We start from the raw sequence: 18,042 nt of genomic DNA on the forward strand, positions 1-18,042 counted from the left end.
GTGACTTTACTTACTGCTGACTTTATAAAGTGGCCAGTCTATATTGGATGCCACCACAGAGCCAAGACATAGCAGCCATCACCTAAAGATCCCTCATTTCCTGGTTCCCCACCCCTTGCCTCTGTAAACTGCTTCTTCCAGCAAGGATAAAGTTGTTCACATCAACCATCCAGAATTTCCACTGTTTTTACCCTTTTGCAGTGCAACAAGAGCGGCCTGCTTCCAACTGGGCCTGTGGTTTATTTCCATTTAAATAATTAAAGAAAAAAAATGACAAGAAGGTATTCACCACTGTTCAGGGGTTGCTGGTGATTAGGATTATAATTCAGAAGGAAATGGAAGGCATCAAAAAAAGCAATTTGCTGCAGTGCAACTACAGTAGTGGAACTACTTCAAAATAGGGAGACGTTGTTAAGCCTCATGCTGACTGGGACAAGAGCGAGTGTATGCTGGAAGCTGGACAGGCTATGGAAGCCAGCCAAAGTTGACACCTTTGGCTTACCAAAGCTTAAATGGATTTTAAAAATCATCTTCTGGCCCTTGTTACAATCATTTAGTAATGTACCTATTTGAGTTCTGATGTTTAACTTAAATCCATTTAAAATAAAATACATTCAAGTAATAACCCGAAAAGAGTAAGTGAACAGAAGAAAAAAGAAACAAAGGAAGAAGCAAAAGCTCCAGACTTGAAATTCTAAGACCCAAGTAGAGTTCTGCCCCTACTATTTCTTGCCTATACAACGATATCTCCTCTCTGGGCCTCAGTTTCCCCAGCCATAAGATGCCCACATGGTATCTTCCCTAGAAACCTTATGCTGATTTCTAAGACTCCATTCCAGCTCTAAACTTCTATGATGTGTATGAAAGTTAATATTCTTGATGCTTCTGCAATTATAAGAGGAAAAGGATGAAAAAAAAAGTACTTCTTTAAATCTGCTTTTCTCATGTTTTGCATTTTTGGTTATTGAAATCATTAGCCCTAAGACTTTGGTTGATGTCTGACTTCTATACCTAATAGTTTTTACCATGCAAGCAACTTTAGTATTGCTCTAGAATTGTACTAGAACTAACTTAATTTTAGTTATTTAATGTAGTGCATGAATTTAGATTATCAAAATAAGGAGCATAAATTCAGCTTTAATCTGCATTCATTCATTCAATAAGTATTTGGGAACCTACCATGTACCATGCACTGTTCTAGATGTTTAAGGTAGGACAATGAGCAAAACAACCATAGATATCTACCCTCCTAGAACTTAAATGTTAGTGAGAGGGAACGAACAATAATTAAACCATATAATAAATAAGTAGTTTGTATGGTATGATAGAATGTGGCTAGTGCTTTGGGGGAAAAGAAAACAAAAAGGTCAGGATGAAATGGCGGGGGCGGGGAGCGATAGGGAGAAAGAATGGAGAGCAATTTAAACATGTAATCTGGGTAAACCTCTTTGAGAAGGTAACATTTGACTTAGACTTGAAGAAAGTGAGGGAATCTAAAGGAAGAGCATTCCAGGCAGAAGGAACAGCCAATGAAAAGACTCTAGAGAGGGAGCAGGCCTGGATTGTTGGAAAAAACACCATAATAGGTACTTAAAAACCAAGAAAGTCATCATTGGGTGATGACTGCATCTTCCTATAATAGGAACACCACTTTTCCCAACTTTGCTCTAGCCTTTTGAACCCAGAAGGGAACTCATTTTCTTACATTTTCCGTGCAGAGCTCGCAAAGTAAGCATATTGACTTAAACTTCTTCATGGTACTTATGAAGTCTGTCCATACCCCTGCACCTTCAGTTCCCTTTGAACTTCTCTGTAGAGTAGAGAAATCCCTTTCTTCTCCATAGGACTTTCTGACCATTTTCATGCAATTTTCCATAAATTGAATCGTTTAAAAACAAAACAAAACACTTCATGAGCACTGGCAATGACTGTCCTATTTTTTAATTGAAAATTTTCCCAATCTCAGAGGGAAGACCCTTAACACCTCCAAGTATTGAAAATTAATGTGTCTTTCATTTCTTTACTCAGATGTGCCAGTTTCTGGATTGCCAAACTTTCATGTATTAAGAGTTTCTATAAAAATTCCTCCCACCTCCACTTTGAACATTTTACAACATAAAAGACTTAAAACAAACTAGTCTTTAAACAGAGCTGACAGTGGTTTTTTGCTACCTCATAATAAGTATTTGTTATGTAAAGTATTAAGTTAAGCATTTTCCTTTTTTGTTGTCTTCTCTTTGTTTTAAACAGATATCATTATCAAGGATACTTTTCGACTCTTTTTAAGTTCCATGCCTAGCAGTACATTTCCTGTTACAGTTCTTCAAAATTCTGTCAAGGTAACATATGCCTATGGCTGGAATGGTGCAAACCAATTGGCCTTAGTGTGTTCCCCAAGTGGTCCAGGGAACACAGGCCCCGCGTAGGACCACGACAAAGTCTGGGTGGCCCGGGTGGGAAGGGAGAAGTCGGTATCCCTTCACCTGATAGCACACAGGTAAACAGTTTGGCAAGCCACTCGCATCCTTGTGTGCCCTAGTCTGTTGATCCTTCAACTCTTTAAGAAAATGTCAAGGATGCAGAGTAGTGAGAATGGAACCCCTCCCAGAATTAAGAGAATATTTCAGCATGTGAGAGACAGGAAGGCCTACAGGTAGTATGGCTGCTGGATTTCAGTGCTGGAAACCTCCGATACATGGGAAGCCTCTGCATATGAATGATCACTCAGGAACGAGAGGACTCTTCCTCCCCTGTCATGTCATCAAGGGATGCCATATGTTGGCATGCATGGAAAATCCAATGGGGAAGGCCTGAACATACTTTCTGGACCATATTTAGAAAATGGACACCAAAAGAAATTGTCTGAGGTTCTTGTGGAGACGGTTCACCCACTATAGGACTAAAGATCCCATCAGGCCTGACTCTGAAGAGACTGAGGCTGAGCAAGATGCAGAGCAGGCCCCCACATGCCAGGAATGGCCCCACGGGTATCAGTTATCTACATGCTCTCGATGGCTTCAGTCTATGTGTGTTATTCAGAAATGATGCAAATCTATAAAATCCCCCTCTCTGCCCCCTATGTGTCTGAATCCAGGTAACCAATGAGCCTCCAAAAGGTTTACGTGCAAATATCAGACGAGCATTTACTGAAATGACACCTTCGTTTTTTGAAGAAAATATACTTGGAAGAAAATGGAGACAAATAATATTTGGCATCTGTTTCTTCCATGCAGTTATTCAGGTACACTCAATTTTTGCTTTTTAGTGGAAACAAGTGCATTATGTTAATAAATACAGAAAAAGTGGGAATTACAGGAAAGCTTACAAGTGACATTGTGAAGTGCTGAGGCCCCATTCAGGGTCTGAAATGAAGCTGTTCTCACTCAGTAGCTGATCTCAGTACTCCCCTCACCTCTGCAGCCCACAGCTTTGCCTCCCAGCTCTACTCTGATTTGACTAAGGGACACCGTCACCTGGATATATGCATGAGGTCAAATTCAAAAGCAAAAAAATAAATCTCCTCAGCTATGCCTCACTCCCAAATCTGCTTCCCTCCAGACTCTACTTCTGAAATTGGTAGTCCCATATCTCCATAATTTCAGGATTATTTTTATTATTCCTTCTTTGCACATACATATCATGTGAGTCTATCATTTTTTCTTGCAATAATTTCATTCTTGCCTGTTCATGTTTGACTGGGCTCACCACCCTTAAGAGCCTCTTCCCTGTGACCAGAGCCCCAAGGGCCCTGAAAAATGACCTTCAACTAAGTACTACTTTCTTCTTCCCTCTCCTCAAAGTTCACTGCTGTGATTTGGTGTCCATACTGTGACCCTGCACTTAAATTCTGACTCTTTGACTACGTGTTTCTAGATAGTGTCTTATTTAGACTGGCTCCCTGGGTTTCAAATGTGTATGGTCTCCAGAGAAAGAACCTATAAAGAAAAAAAACAAAGATTAAAGACACAAGATATGAGATAAATATGTAAACAAGGTCTTAGAGCAGATCCAACGTTGGGACTAGGGTCTCCAGGTGTGAGGCCCCCATTGTACAAAGAAAAAGAGCTAAGAGGGAAGGTGGTTCAAAACTTAAGAGAAATTTCGAGATCAAGAGGAGGGAATATGAGACCTCTGGTGTAATCATCAGTTTGGAATTAAGAAATTAAAGTGGGATAAGGAAATAATGAAGGAAGGGCAAGGCTTCACAATGTGAAGTTACGAAACAAGGGTTAGGATTCTGTGTACCGTTTAAAAAAAAAAAGATGTCACTGCAGAGAAGTCAGTATGTAATCAGCACATTGTGACATGACTGAAAACCCTAAGGGATGGACAGACTCCTTAGAACAATAGGGAGTAGTTCTTGCCACTAGATGGATGATTAGTGTCAGTATTTTTTTTTCTACCTATTTTGAAGGGGAAACATTTTATTTTACCATTAATGACCATGTCCTTTTCACAGACCTATTATATTTTCAGTAATGTCAAATTTTCTTTTGGAAATTTTGGAGAAGAGCCAGGACTGGAGGAAGAGATGCTACCCATGTTTGCTGAAAGCCAAACTGAAAGCCTAGATGAAGCTAAACTTCATGATCTTAACTGATTTTACAGAATGAGGATGCCCAAATTCAACAGAAATCTTTTATTTCTCAATACTTCATACAAACTTAATTTTATCAAATTTTATGTAGGACTATTTTCATTGTCCCTTCTAGGAGAGAAAAAAGTTTGGCCCTCTTGGCTGGAATATTTGCTATGAATTTAATGACAGTGACAGGGAATGTGCTTTACTGAACCTCAACCTTTATTGTCAAGAAGGAAAAATTCCCTGGGATGCTCTCATTTACATTACTGGTAGGTATGCCCACATGGCCAGGCCACGGCCCTTACAAAGATGGCATCTTTTCCCCAATATTCGATAGTGGTGACAATGACTTCTGATAGTCCCTTTGTGAAGATAAGACCATGATAAGAATATCATGAGAATATTTACACATAGGAAACGGGCAGGTGTTTTCCCAAATACTAACAGCAAAACTTATATCACTTTTGATACATGCCAAGTACTATGTTCAGCGCTTCCCAAGAATTAGCAGATTTAATCCTCACAACAACCTATGAGGTGAGGACTGTTATGTCCCTATTTTATACATGAGGAAACTGAGGCACACAGTTTATAAGTGATGGAACCAAGATTGAAATCCAGTCAGTCTAGCCTTGAGAGTCTGTGCTCTTAAATTCAAGAGATCTGAACGTTGATTGACTAGTAGAGACCTTTTGATTCAGGTATACTTGTGAAAAAGGAAAAAATATTTCAGGAATTACAATTTTTAGCAAATATTAATTGTGGCCACATGGGACCTTGTGCCAAAAATTAGGTCCAATGTGGAATATGTAGGCCCAAGTAATGAAGAAGAAATGATTTGCACTGGGAAGTGGAGGAGGAAGAACACTCTGAAAAGGGGAAGAATGGGAATGGGGGGTTTTCACTGGTGAGTAAGGGAAATGGAGAACAGAGAGGGATCAGGTGAACTAGAGTCTTAGAAGGCAAATAAAATTTGGAAATAGAGGGCAGTGAAACAACACTGAAAATGAATGAGGACCATCCTCAGAGTGGACCAAAAGGGGTGGTCTTGGAATCTAGGGGGCTACTTTATACTTTGGCCTCTAGGACTCCACTACTCCAGTGGGGCCAACATTGCTTAACAAAATGGTGATGGTCAATTGATCTTATACTGATGATCAGCTTACTTTCAACAAAGGTATCAGGGCAGCTCAGTGGAGGAAGGATAATTTTTTCAACAAATGGTGCTGGTATCCATCTGCAAAAGGATGAATTTGGATCCTTATCTCATATGATACACAAAAATTAATTCAAAGTGAGTCCTGTAAGAGTTAAATGTGAGAGCTAAAAATATAAAGATCTTAGAAGAGCTTGTAGTAGAAAGCATATAAGTAAATCTTTGTGACTTTAAATTAGTGAATTACTAGATATGACATAATAAAAACAAACAATAAAAAAATGGACGTCATCAACATTTAAAACGTTTATACTTCAACAAACACCATCAAGAAAGTTAAATGACAAGGCACAGACTGAAGGAAAATATCTGCAAATCATTATGTCTGATAAGGCACTTGTATACGAAGTATATAAAGAACACTTACAACTGAACAGAAGAAAAATAATCCAATTTAAAAATAGGCAAAACAATGAATCTTGGAACACTGAAAAAATAAAAAAAATTTTTTTAATTTAAAAAAAAATAAAAATGGGCAAAACAGAGCAATCTATACTTTCAATGCCATCCTGATCAAAATACCAGTGGCATTTTTCAAAGTCTGGAACAAACAATCCTAAAACTTGTATGGAACCAGAAAAGACCCCAAATCACTAAGGAAATGTTGAAGAAGAAAAACAGAGCTAGGGGCATCACGTTGCCTGATTTCAATCTTTATTACAAAGTTGTGATTACCAAGACAGCATGGTATTGGCATAAAGACAGACACATAAACCAATGGAACAGAGTAGAGAGCCCAGATATGAACCCTCAACTCTATGGTCAAATAATCTTTTTTTCTTTTTTAAGATTTTATTTGTGTATTTGACAGAGATCACAAGTAGGCAGAGAGGCAGGCAGAGAGAGAGAGAGGAGGAAGCAGACTCCCCGCTGAGCAGAGAGCCTGATGAGGGGCTTGATCCCAGGACCCCGAGATCATGACCTGAGCTGAAGGCAGAGGCTTTAACCCACTGAGCCACCCAGGCACCCCAATGGTCAAATAATCTTCAACAAAGTAGGAAAAAATATCCAGTGGAAAAAAGACAGTCTCTTCAATAAATGGTGCTGAGAAAATTGGACAGCTATGTATAGAAGAATGAAATTTGACTATTCTCTTTCACCATACTCATAACACAGAGATAAACTCAAAATGGATGAGAGAATCTCATCGTGAGACAGGAATCCATCAAAATCCTGGCAGTATCCATCAAAATAGGCAAAATAACCTCTTCAACATTGGCCACAGCAACTTCTTTCAAGACATGTCTCCCAAGGCAAAACAAAAGCAAAAACGAACTTTTGGGACTTCATCAAGATAAAAAGCTTCTGCACAGCAAAGGAAACAGTCAACAAAACAAAGAGGGAACTCACAGAATGGGAGAAGATATTCGCAAATGACACTACAGACAAAGGGCTGATATCCAAGATCTACAAAGAACTTCTCAAACTTGGGGCACCTGGGTGGCTCAGTGGGTTAAAGCCTCTGACTTCGGCTCAGGTCAAGATCCCAGGTTCCTAGGATCGAGCCCCACATCGGGCTCTCTGCTCAGCAGGGAGTCTGCTTCCTCCTCTCTCTCTCTGCCTGCTTCCCTGCCTACTTGTGATCTCTGTCAAATAAATAAATAAAATCTTAAAAAAAGAACTTCTCAAACTCAACACCCAAAAAACAAATAATCATGTCAAAAAATGGGCAGAAGACATGAACAGACACTTCTCCAATGAAGATATACAAATAGCCAACAGACACATGAAAAAATGTTCATCATCATTGGCCATCAGGGAAATTCAAATCAAAACCACATTGAGGTACCACCTTACACCAGGTAGAATGGCAAAGATTAACAAGGCAGGAAACAGCAAATGTTGGAGAGGATGTGGAGAAAGGGGAACCCTCTTAAACTGTTGGTGGGAATGCAAATTGGTGCAGCCACTTTGGAAAATAGTGTGGAGATTCCTCAAAAAATTAAAAATAGAGCTACCCTGTTACCCGGCAATTGCACTACTGGGTATTTACCCCAAAGATACAGATGTAGTGAAAACAAGGGCCATGTGTACCACAATGTTCATAGCAGCAATGTCCACAATAGCCAAACGGTGGAAATAGCCGAGATGCCCTTCAGCAGATGAATAGATAAAGAAGATGTGGTCCATATATACAATGGAATATTACTCAGCCATCAAAAAGGATGAATACCCAACTTTTGTACCAACATGGATGGGACTGGAGGAGATTATGTTGAGTGAAATAAGTCAAGCAGAGAAAGTCAATTATCACATGGTTTCATTTACTTGTGGAACATAGAGATAACATAGAGGACATTAGGAAAGGAAAAGTGAAGTGGGGCAAATCAGAGGAGACAAACCATGAGAGACTGTGGACTCTGAGAAACAAACTGAGGGTTGTAGAGCGGAGGCAGGTGGGGGGATGGGTAACCTAGTGGTGGGTATTAAGGAGGGCATGTATTGTATGGAGCACTGGGTGTGGTGCATAAACAATGAATTTTGGAACACTGCATCAAAAACTAATGATGTATTTTATGATGACTAACATAACACAATATTTAAAATGGGCAAAAGATTTGAATAGACATTTCACAAAAGAAGACATATAAATGCCCGATAAGCACATGAAAAGATGCTCAGTTGAAGGAAATGAAAATTAAAGCCAGAATGAGTTACTACCTCATACCGACTAGGATGACTATAATTTAAAAATTAAACAACAAATAAAAGAGTAACAAAGTGTTGGCAAGGGTGTGGAGAAAGTAGAACCTTTATACATTGTGGGTGACAACGTAAAATTATGGGGCTACTTTGGAAGATTTTTTAAATAGACTTCCCATATGGCCCAGAAATTCCACTCCTAGGTATATACCCAGGAAAAAAAATGAAAACACATGTTCACACAAAAACTTTGTACCTGTTTATAACAGCATTACTTCATAATAGCCCAAAAGTGAAAACAACATGAGCTCCCATTAGCTGGTGAATAAAAACACAATGTGGCATATCCACACAATGTACTATCCAGCCATTAAAGGAATAAAGTACAGATATGTGCTGCAACATAGGTAAACCTCACACACTCTATGCTAAGTAAAAAAGTCAGGGACAATAGATGCTAGAAATACAAAGATGACATAGACCCTGCCTGCCAAAAACTCATGGTGTGGAGGGTGGCGATAATGCATAAACCCTATGTTAGGATAATAACCAAATCAGAAGTGTATGCGCAATGCTGTGGGAATTCAGAAGGAACAACTAACACGACCTGGGGGAATCCGGGAAAGCTCTGCTGGGAGCTGAGTGCTGACCAGCTACACTGAGCTAAGTTGGGCTCAACAGGAGAGAAAAGGCAGGAGAGCACACTGGGCTGAGAGAGAATCATGACATAAAAGCCCAACGGGCTGAGGTTTGGCCTAATTATAGTACTTGTGAACAGTTCTGTTGGGTTGGTGTGTCGTATGAAGAGGGGATGTATATGGAGAGGAGCTTTATATTCAACAAAATGGAAAAAAAAAAAAAAAGGTAAGCTGAGGGCACATCCTAAAAGGACTGTGTGTGTTGTCAATAAATTTTGGTTCTACTTTGTAATTAAGGATTGGCAATCATAGCCCTTTTGGCTGTAAAGAGATACAATAATTTACGAAGCTATAATAAAAGCAACATGAAGGACTGAACAAGAAGATACAGCAACACCAGTGGGGAGACTAAACAGCAGAGAATAGGGGCACCTTGGTGGCTCAGATAGTTAAGTATCTGCCTTCCACTCAGGTCATGATCCCAGGGTCCTGGGATTGAGCCCCATGTTGGGCTCCCTGCTCAGCAGGGAGTCTGGTTCTTCCTCTCCCTCTGCTTCTCCCGCTGCTTGTGCACTCACTCTCTCTCTCTCTCTCTCTCTCTCTCTCTCTCTCACACACACACACACACACACATACACACACACACACACACACACACACAAATGAATAAATAAAATCTTTTTTTTAAAGATTTTATTTATTTGATAGAGAGACACAGTGAGAGAGGGAACACAAGCAGGGGGAGTGGGAGAGAGAGAAGCAGGCTTCCCACTGAGCAGGCAGCCCAATGTGGGACTCCATCCTAGGACCCTGGGATGGAGCCTAATGTGAGGCTTGATCCCAGGACCCTGGGATCCATAACCTGATCCAAAGGCAGATGCTTAACAACTGAGCCACCCAGGCACCCCTAAAATCTTAAAAAAAAAAAAAAAACCATAAATATAAACAGGAGAGAATAAACAAAGAAATACTGAGGAGGCTTTAAATATGAGAAGGTATTTGGGGGTGGGGAAAGTCTTAAAATTTTATAGCATAAAGTATAGCAATACGTAAGTCCAGGAGACGGATCCGAGCTCAAAAGCATGCAAGGACAAAGCCAAATCCAAGGCTACCCCCCACCCTTTGGATAGGAGAGGAAGAGAAGGAGGAAGCCACCACCCTGGGATCTACAACAAGACCCTCAGGGACTGTGATGCCTGGGCCAGGAGAGGTGATGGGCATGATGGTGGACACTTCCTCCTCAAGTCCCTCTTCTGGGAAGACCAAACCCAGAAGACTACTTCCTAAAATTGAGCCCCAAAGTGAGTCATCTACTCTGAGTCAAATTATTTACTCAGATCCAAGAAAAGGATAAAACTCAATCTGGATGGAGAAGCACAAAGTCTTATGATTTGTAGGGAAAATATTTCTGTGCTCCTTCTTAAAATGTAGATATTGTCCTTTGTGACTTAAAAAAAAATACTTTAGGGCAACTCTTTCCTCTCACCACCTACCAACTACAGAAGTCTTCGTTTTCCTGGCCACCCTCCTTTTTCCACACACCATCATGCAGCTGGAGAAACTTGAGCTTACATTCCCATCCAGCCCCAAGGATCCAAGAGGAGCTTTGACTTAGGCCCAGACCTGATGGACCCACTACAAAGATGTAACTGAACTTTGTGTTCCAAGATTTTCTAGAAGGTGACTGAAAAATATACCCAAGAAAATACAACAGCATCTCTTTCTTCCCTCTTAGAATTGCTAATACAGAGACTTAGCTACTTGAACATTAGCTGTAACACCTATTCTACTTCTACTCCTCTCCCTCTGAGTGGCTGACCCAACACGACAGACCAACAGTGTGGTGCATGTAAAGACACTGCTCCCTTAGAATAAATAAATTATTGAGATTCCAAAGACTGAAATAACTTTCAACCAACCATCTGAGCTTGAAAGAGAATGAAAAACATTTCTTCCTGACATAATGGAAGTTATAGAGATGAGAGTGGATGAACAGTCAGAGGATTCAGAAATTGACAATGTCAGGACCATAGGTCAAATCCTTCTGGGAGCACTACAGTGATAAATAACAAAATGTAGCAGTGGATCTGGAGTTTTCCCAAGGAGTTATATCAGCAATAGATATTATCCCAATGCAGAATAGGTATCATTCCTACTTATAATTTTGGGATGACAGTGGAGCATGCTGAAAGTAGCTTATCTATGAAAAAAGAGATGGAATACTAAAAAGTTTTAATTCCCCACAACATCATTTCTGTGAGGCAAGTTGTCTCTTTTGCCTTGGACCTATCTTTCCTTCCTAGCTTAATTTTAATAATTCTAAAGTATATATACAGTTTGAATGTCTTGTTGTAAATGTTTTGGTTCCATTTATTTACTGGCCTCCAAAAGAAGCAGTGTTGCCTAGGAATTGTATATGTTTTAGAATACTGTGATTGATGCTAGAATAAGACCTAAAATCAGTATTTTGCAGCAAAAGAAGAAGAAGAGGAAGAAGAGGTGGAAGAGAAAGAAAAAGGAGGAGGAGAGCAGGAAGAAGAGGGGGACAAAGAGGAAGAGGAAGGAGGAGTAGAGGAAGGAAGGAAGGGAGGGAGGGAGGAAGGAAAAGAGAAAAGGAAGAAAAGGGAGAGAAAGAAAAAGGAAGAAGGGAGGGAAGGGAGGAAGGAAGGATGAAAAGAAGGAGGGAAGAAAAGAAGAGAAAAGAAAAAAAGAAAAGAAAAAGAAATATGTAAATATATCTCAGTGGCTTTGGTTCTGGTTATTTGGGGAAAGCAAAATAATTAGGGTAGGATACATATACTAGATTTTTTTCCCTGCCTTTTTATTCTCTTTTTAGGGAGTAGTGGAAGGAAACTCTGATATGCTTTTTTTACCTTCAGTTCCAAATAAATGTGTATATAAATAAACCTATTGGGATTTGGGCATGCATATCAGTAAAAAATATGTTTTAAAATGCAAACTCCTTTTCAGGTGAAATTACATATGGTGGTAGAGTTACAGACACCTGGGATCAAAGATGTCTTCGTACAATCTTAAAAAGGTTCTTTTCTCCTGAAACATTAGAAGAGGATTATAAATATTCGGAATCAGGTAAATGACTTTTCAATATTCCGGAAAGGATATTTTCCAAGAAGTCATTGGTGGTATCTCTCAGTTTTCCATCTAGGAGTTCTCAGTGTCCAGCCATCACAGCCCAGTCCCCATGTGCGCCTGCCCCAGCCCCATGCTTGACCACCTCCAAAACTGGTTTGGCAGTTAAAGTATAAAAATATCTTTTATGCAGTAACCACTTGGGAGTCCTTCTAAAACAGGTCATACTCAGTCTAAATATGTTTTCAAAGTTCTATAAATTTGGAGCCCTTGCCAATGTGTGGCTTTCAGCAACACTGGACTCCCAGAATCTTGAGAAGTTCTAAGAAGACACCCTGAAAGAGTAAGAGACTGATCACAGGCTTGAGGCCTCAAGAAAAGGGAAAGAGACCAGGCATAGTAGTGAAGGCAAAGAGAGTGGAGAAAACAATTCCCTTTTCTGTGGAAGACCCTAGATTATAGCCACCATCTGAACTGGCAGAGAAGGACTAAATTTGATAGTACAAAGCTGGTCTATTTGCAATATGTTTGCCTTCTGTGTTTGCAATAAACAGGCATCTATTTCGCACCCTTGGCTGACAGCCTACAAGAGTTTAAAGACTACATTGAAAATCTGCCTTTGATGGATGACCCAGAAATATTTGGAATGCATGAAAATGCCAACCTAGTGTTCCAGGTATGTGGCTTTTAACCTAAAATACATTTGCATATTGTGTATGTAAACTTGAAACTTCAATAATGATCTCACTAGTTCCATAAATTATTATATACTTAAATGAGAAAAGTAAATGTTTCACCTCAACTTCAGCATTCGATTCCAATTTAGCCTGCTCCCTCTGGATCCCTCACAGCATCCTAATATCACCATGCACTTTTCCCTGTCCAAAGCCATGAAATAAGGTCCGTCCCTTAGGACCTGGAATACTACAAAGGTTGGAGACTAGGTTTGGCTCACAAGGCTGAAGGGAATCATCTTCCTTTTCAACTTAAATTTTTCCCATACAAGTGTTAGAGAGGGAGATCTACCTAGATATCAATGAATCCACAAGAAATAACAGTAGTACTTCCAGACAAAAAAAAAAAAAAGACTCAGGAGGTCAGTGCTCTGCCACCCTATGTCAAGGTTCTCTGCCATCAAAAATTGCTTTGCTGGGAGGAGTAGGAGACTGAAATATCATCAGGTCCCAGGAGTTTAGCTAGATAGTTATCAAACCATTCTGAACACCTACAAACTCAACAGGAGATAGAAGAGAAAAAGAGCAGCAATTCTAGGAACAGAAAATTGACAACGTTCCAGAACGTAGGACATGCAGAGATGTGAATCTGAAGCAACAGGAAGATAGACCATGGGTGGGGGTGGGGGGGCTGACTCCTGGCAAGTGGTAGAGCAGCAGAACACAAAATAAGAACTTTCAGAAGTCTGCTCCACTGGGGGATGCCACTCCAGAGGCTAAGCAGGGGATGGAACCTTCGCAGGGACAGTGTGGTCTCAGGATCTGTGGGGACACAAAAATACCAGGGATGCCTGAGGGTGGCAGAGCTCCCAGGTATCAGAGTGGGGAAGCCAGCTATAGAGACAGAGCTGAGGAGTGAGTTCTCAGCTCAGGATTACCTTAAACCATGATCTGAGACACAGCCAGGCCACTGCTCTTCGAGCAGGGACCACACAAGTGGCAGATCTGGAAAGACCTCCTCCTTCCTCTTCTGAGGAGATCTCCTCCTTCCTCCTCCAGGAGGAGTGGTGCAAGAGTGCACTGCAGGAATCTGCTGGGTTTGGAGAATCTAAATAGGGCTGTGCACCATAGATAGATAATGCTTGGTCACAGGCTGGGTGAACTCAGAGCACAGCCAGAGACCAGGGAGACAGGAGGGAATGACTGCTTTTCCCTGAGGGTACACTGAGGAGTGGGACCCTGAGCTCTCAGCTCCTATGGGCTGGCTGGAGATTGGGAGGTCACCATTCTCATTTTCCTCCTCCAAAGCTGTACAGAAAACATTCAGGGAACAAAAGCTACAGAGAGCGAACCGAGCAAAGAGAGAGCCTAGAAGTAACAGACCAGAAAGGAACAGAGACAATACACAGTAACAGTCACTTTACAGGCAATACAATGGTACTAAATTCATATTTTTCAGTAGTTACCCTGAATGTAAATGGGCTAAATGCCCCAATCATAAAACAAGGGATATCAGTATGGATAAAAAAAAACAAGACCCATCAATATGCTGTCTGCAAGAAACTTATTTTAGACCCAAAGACACCTCCAGATGTAAAGTGAGGGGGTGAAAAACAATTTACCATGCTAATGGACATCAAAAGAAAGCTGGGGTGGCAGTCCTTATATCAGATAAATTAGATTTTACACCAAAGACTATAATAAGATATGAGGAAGGACACTATATCATACTTAAAGAGTCTATCCAACAAGAAACTCTAACAATTTTAAATATCTATGCCCCTAACATAGAGCAGCCAATTATGTAAACCAATTAATAACAAAATCAAAGAAACACATTGATAGTAATACAATAATAGTAAGGGACTTTAACACCCCCCTTATTGAAATGGACAGATCATCTAAGCAAAAGAGCAACAAGAAATAAAGGCTTTAAATGACACACTGGACCAGAGGGACATCACAGATACATATTCAGAACATTCTATCCCAAAACAACAGAATACACATTGTTCTCTAGTGCACATGGAACATTCTCCAGAACAGATCACATCCTGGGTCACAAATCAGGTCTCAACCAGTATAAAAGATCAGGATCATTCCCTGCATATTTTCAAACCACAAGGCTTTGAAACTAGAACTCAACCACAAGAGAAAATTTGGAAAGAACTCAAATACATGGAGGCTAAGGAGCATTGTGCTAAAGAATGAATGGGTCAACCAGGAAATTAAAGAAGAATTTTTAAAAATTCATGGAAACAAATGAAAATGAGAACACAACTGTTCAAAATCTTTGGGACACAGCAAAGGCAGTCCTGAGAGGAAAATATATAGCGATACAAGCCTTTCTCAAGAAACAAGAAAGGTCTCAAATACACAACCTAACCTGACACCTAAAGGAGCTGGAGAAAGAACAAAGAAAACCTAAACCCAGCAGGAGAAGAGAAATAATAAAGATCAGAGCAGAAATCAATGAAATAGAAACCAAAAGAACAGTAGAACAAATCAATGAAACTAGGAGCTGGTTCTTTGACAGAATTAATAAGATTGATAAACCCCTGGCCAGATTTGTCAAAAAGAAAAGAGAAAGGACCCAAATTAATAAAATCATGAATGAAAGAGGAGAGATCACAACCAACGCCAAAGAAATACAAACAACTATAAGAACATATTATGAGCAATTATACACCAGCAAATTTCACAATCTGGAAGAAATGGATGCATTCCTAGAGACATATAAACTACCAATTCTGAACCAGGAAGAAGTAGAAAACCTGAACAGACCCATGACCAGTAAGAAGATTGAAGCAGTCATCAAAAATCTCCCAAAAAAACAAGGAGAGCCCAGGGCCAGACAGCTTCCCGGGGGAATTCTACCAGACATTTAAAGAAGAATTAATACCTATTCTCTTGAAACTGTTCCAAGAAATAGAAATGGAAGGAAAAGTTCCAAACTTATTTTATGAGGCCAGCATTACCTTGATCCCAAAACCAGACAAAGACCCCACCAAAAAGGAGAATTACAGACCAATATCCTTAATGAACATGGATGCAAAAATTCTCACCAAAATACTGGCCAACAGGATCCAACAGTACCTTAAAAGGATTATTCACCACCACCAAGTGGGATTTATTCCTGGGCTGCAAGTTTGCTTCAACATCCACATCAATCAGTGTGATACAATACATTAATAAAAGAAAGGACTATATGATACTCTCAATAGATGCTGAAAAAAGCATTTGACAAAGTACAACATCCCTTCTTGATCAAAACTCTCCACAGTGTAGGGATCCAACATACTTCAATATCATCAAAGCCATCTATGAAAAACCCACAGTGAATATCATTCTCAATGGGGAAAACTAAGCTTTTTCCCTAAGGTCAGGAACATGGCAGGGCCGTCCACTATCACCACTACTATTCAACATAGTACTAGAAGTCCTAGCCTCAGCTATCAGACAACAAAAGAAATAAAAGGCATCTGAATTGGCAAAGAAGAAGTCAAACTCTCACTCTTTGCAGATGATATGATACTTTGTGTGGAAAATCTGAAAGAGTCTGCTCCAAAACTGCTAGAACTCATACAAGAATTCAGTAAAGTGTCAGGATATAAAATCAATGCACAGAAATCAGTTGCATTTCTATATACCAACAGCAAGGCAGAAGAAAGAGAAATTAAGGAGTCGATCCCATTTACAACTGCACCCAAAACCATAAGATACCCAGGAATAAACCTAACCAAAGAGGCAAAGAATCTGTACTCAGAAAAAGAAATTGAGGATGACACAAAGAAATGGAAAAACATTCCATGCTCATGGACTGGAAGAACAAATATTGTGAAACTGTCTATGCTACCTAAAGCAATGTACACATTTAATGCCATCCCTATCAAAATACCTATTTTTTTTCAAACACATGGAAAAAATAACACTAAAACTTATATGGAACCAGAAAAGACCCTGAATAGCCAGAGGAATGTTGAAAAAGAAAACCAAAGTTGGTGGCATCACAATTCCAGACTTTAAGCTCTATTACAAAGCTGTCATCATCAAGACAGTATGGCACTGGCACAAAAACAGAGACATAGACCCAAGAACAGAATAGAGAGCTGAGAAATAGACCCTCTACTCTATGGTCAACTAATCTTTGACAAGACCACAAAGAATGTCCAATGTTATAAAGACAGTCTCTTCAACAAATGGTGTTGGGAAAATTGGACAGCCATATGCAGAAGAATGAAACTGCACCATATCCTTACACCACACACAAAAATAGAATCAAAATGGATGAAAGACCTCAATGTGAGACAGGAATCCATCAAAATCCTTGAGGAGAACATAGGCAGTAAACTCTTTGACCTCAGCCACAGCAACTTCTTCCTAGAAACATTGCCAAAGGCAAGGGAAGCCAAAGGCAAACATGAACTATTGGGATTTCATCAAGATCAAAAGCTTTTTGTACAGCAAAGGAAACAGTCAACAAAACCAAAAGACAACTGATAGAATGGGAGAAGATATTTGCAAGTGACAAATCAGATAAAGCGCTAGTATCCAAAATCAATAAAGAACTTCTCAAACTCAACATCCAAAGAACAAAGAATCCAATCAAGAAATGGGCAAAGACATGAACAGATATTTCTGCAGAGAAGATGTCCAAATGGCCAACAGACACGTGAAAAAGTGCTCCACATCACTCGGCATCAGGGAAATACAAATCAAGACCACAGTGAGATACCACCTCACACCAGTCAGAATGGCTAAAATTAACCAGTCAGGAAAGGACAGATGTTGGCGAGGATGCGGAGAAAGGGGAACCCCCCCTACACTGTTGGTGGGAATACAAGCTGGTGTAGCCTCTCTGGAAAACAGTATGGAGGTTCCTCAAAAAGTTGAAAATAGAGCTACCCTACGACCCAGCAATCCCACTACTGGGTATTTACCCTAAGGATACAAATGTAGGGATCCAGAGGGGCACGTGCACCCAAATGTTTATAGCAGCAAGTTCCAAAATAGCCAAACTATGGAAAGAACCTAGATGTCCATCAACAGATGAATGGATAAAGAAGATGTGGTATATATACCCAATGGAATACTATGCAGCCATCAAAAAGACCAAAATCTTGCCATTTGCAACAACATGGATGGAACTAGAGGGTATTATGCTGAGCAAAATAAGTCAATCAGAGAAAGACAATTATC

General features: G+C 39.9%; 2 protein-coding genes across 5 annotated transcripts in view; one reads left to right on the forward strand and one right to left on the reverse strand.

Moving 5' to 3' along the window:
• Positions 1 to 18,042, forward strand: part of LOC111147958 (dynein axonemal heavy chain 6) — a 247,580-nt gene that overhangs the window by 206,715 nt on the left and 22,823 nt on the right. The window contains exons 65-69 of the mRNA XM_022504259.1: positions 2,251 to 2,339; positions 3,095 to 3,241; positions 4,713 to 4,851; positions 12,050 to 12,169; positions 12,724 to 12,845. Of these exons, the coding sequence (XP_022359967.1) occupies positions 2,251 to 2,339; positions 3,095 to 3,241; positions 4,713 to 4,851; positions 12,050 to 12,169; positions 12,724 to 12,845 (617 nt within the window). The remainder of the gene's footprint in view (positions 1 to 2,250; positions 2,340 to 3,094; positions 3,242 to 4,712; positions 4,852 to 12,049; positions 12,170 to 12,723; positions 12,846 to 18,042) is intronic.
• LOC111147959 (TraB domain containing 2A) overlaps positions 1 to 18,042 on the reverse strand; it is a 129,557-nt gene that overhangs the window by 32,581 nt on the left and 78,934 nt on the right. The gene's annotated exons all lie outside the window — the stretch shown is intronic.

The sequence above is a fragment of the Enhydra lutris genome, unplaced genomic scaffold (genome assembly GCF_002288905.1).
Source record: "Enhydra lutris kenyoni isolate GAN:26980312 unplaced genomic scaffold, ASM228890v2 scaffoldscaffold18, whole genome shotgun sequence".
NCBI lineage: Eukaryota > Metazoa > Chordata > Mammalia > Carnivora > Mustelidae > Enhydra > Enhydra lutris.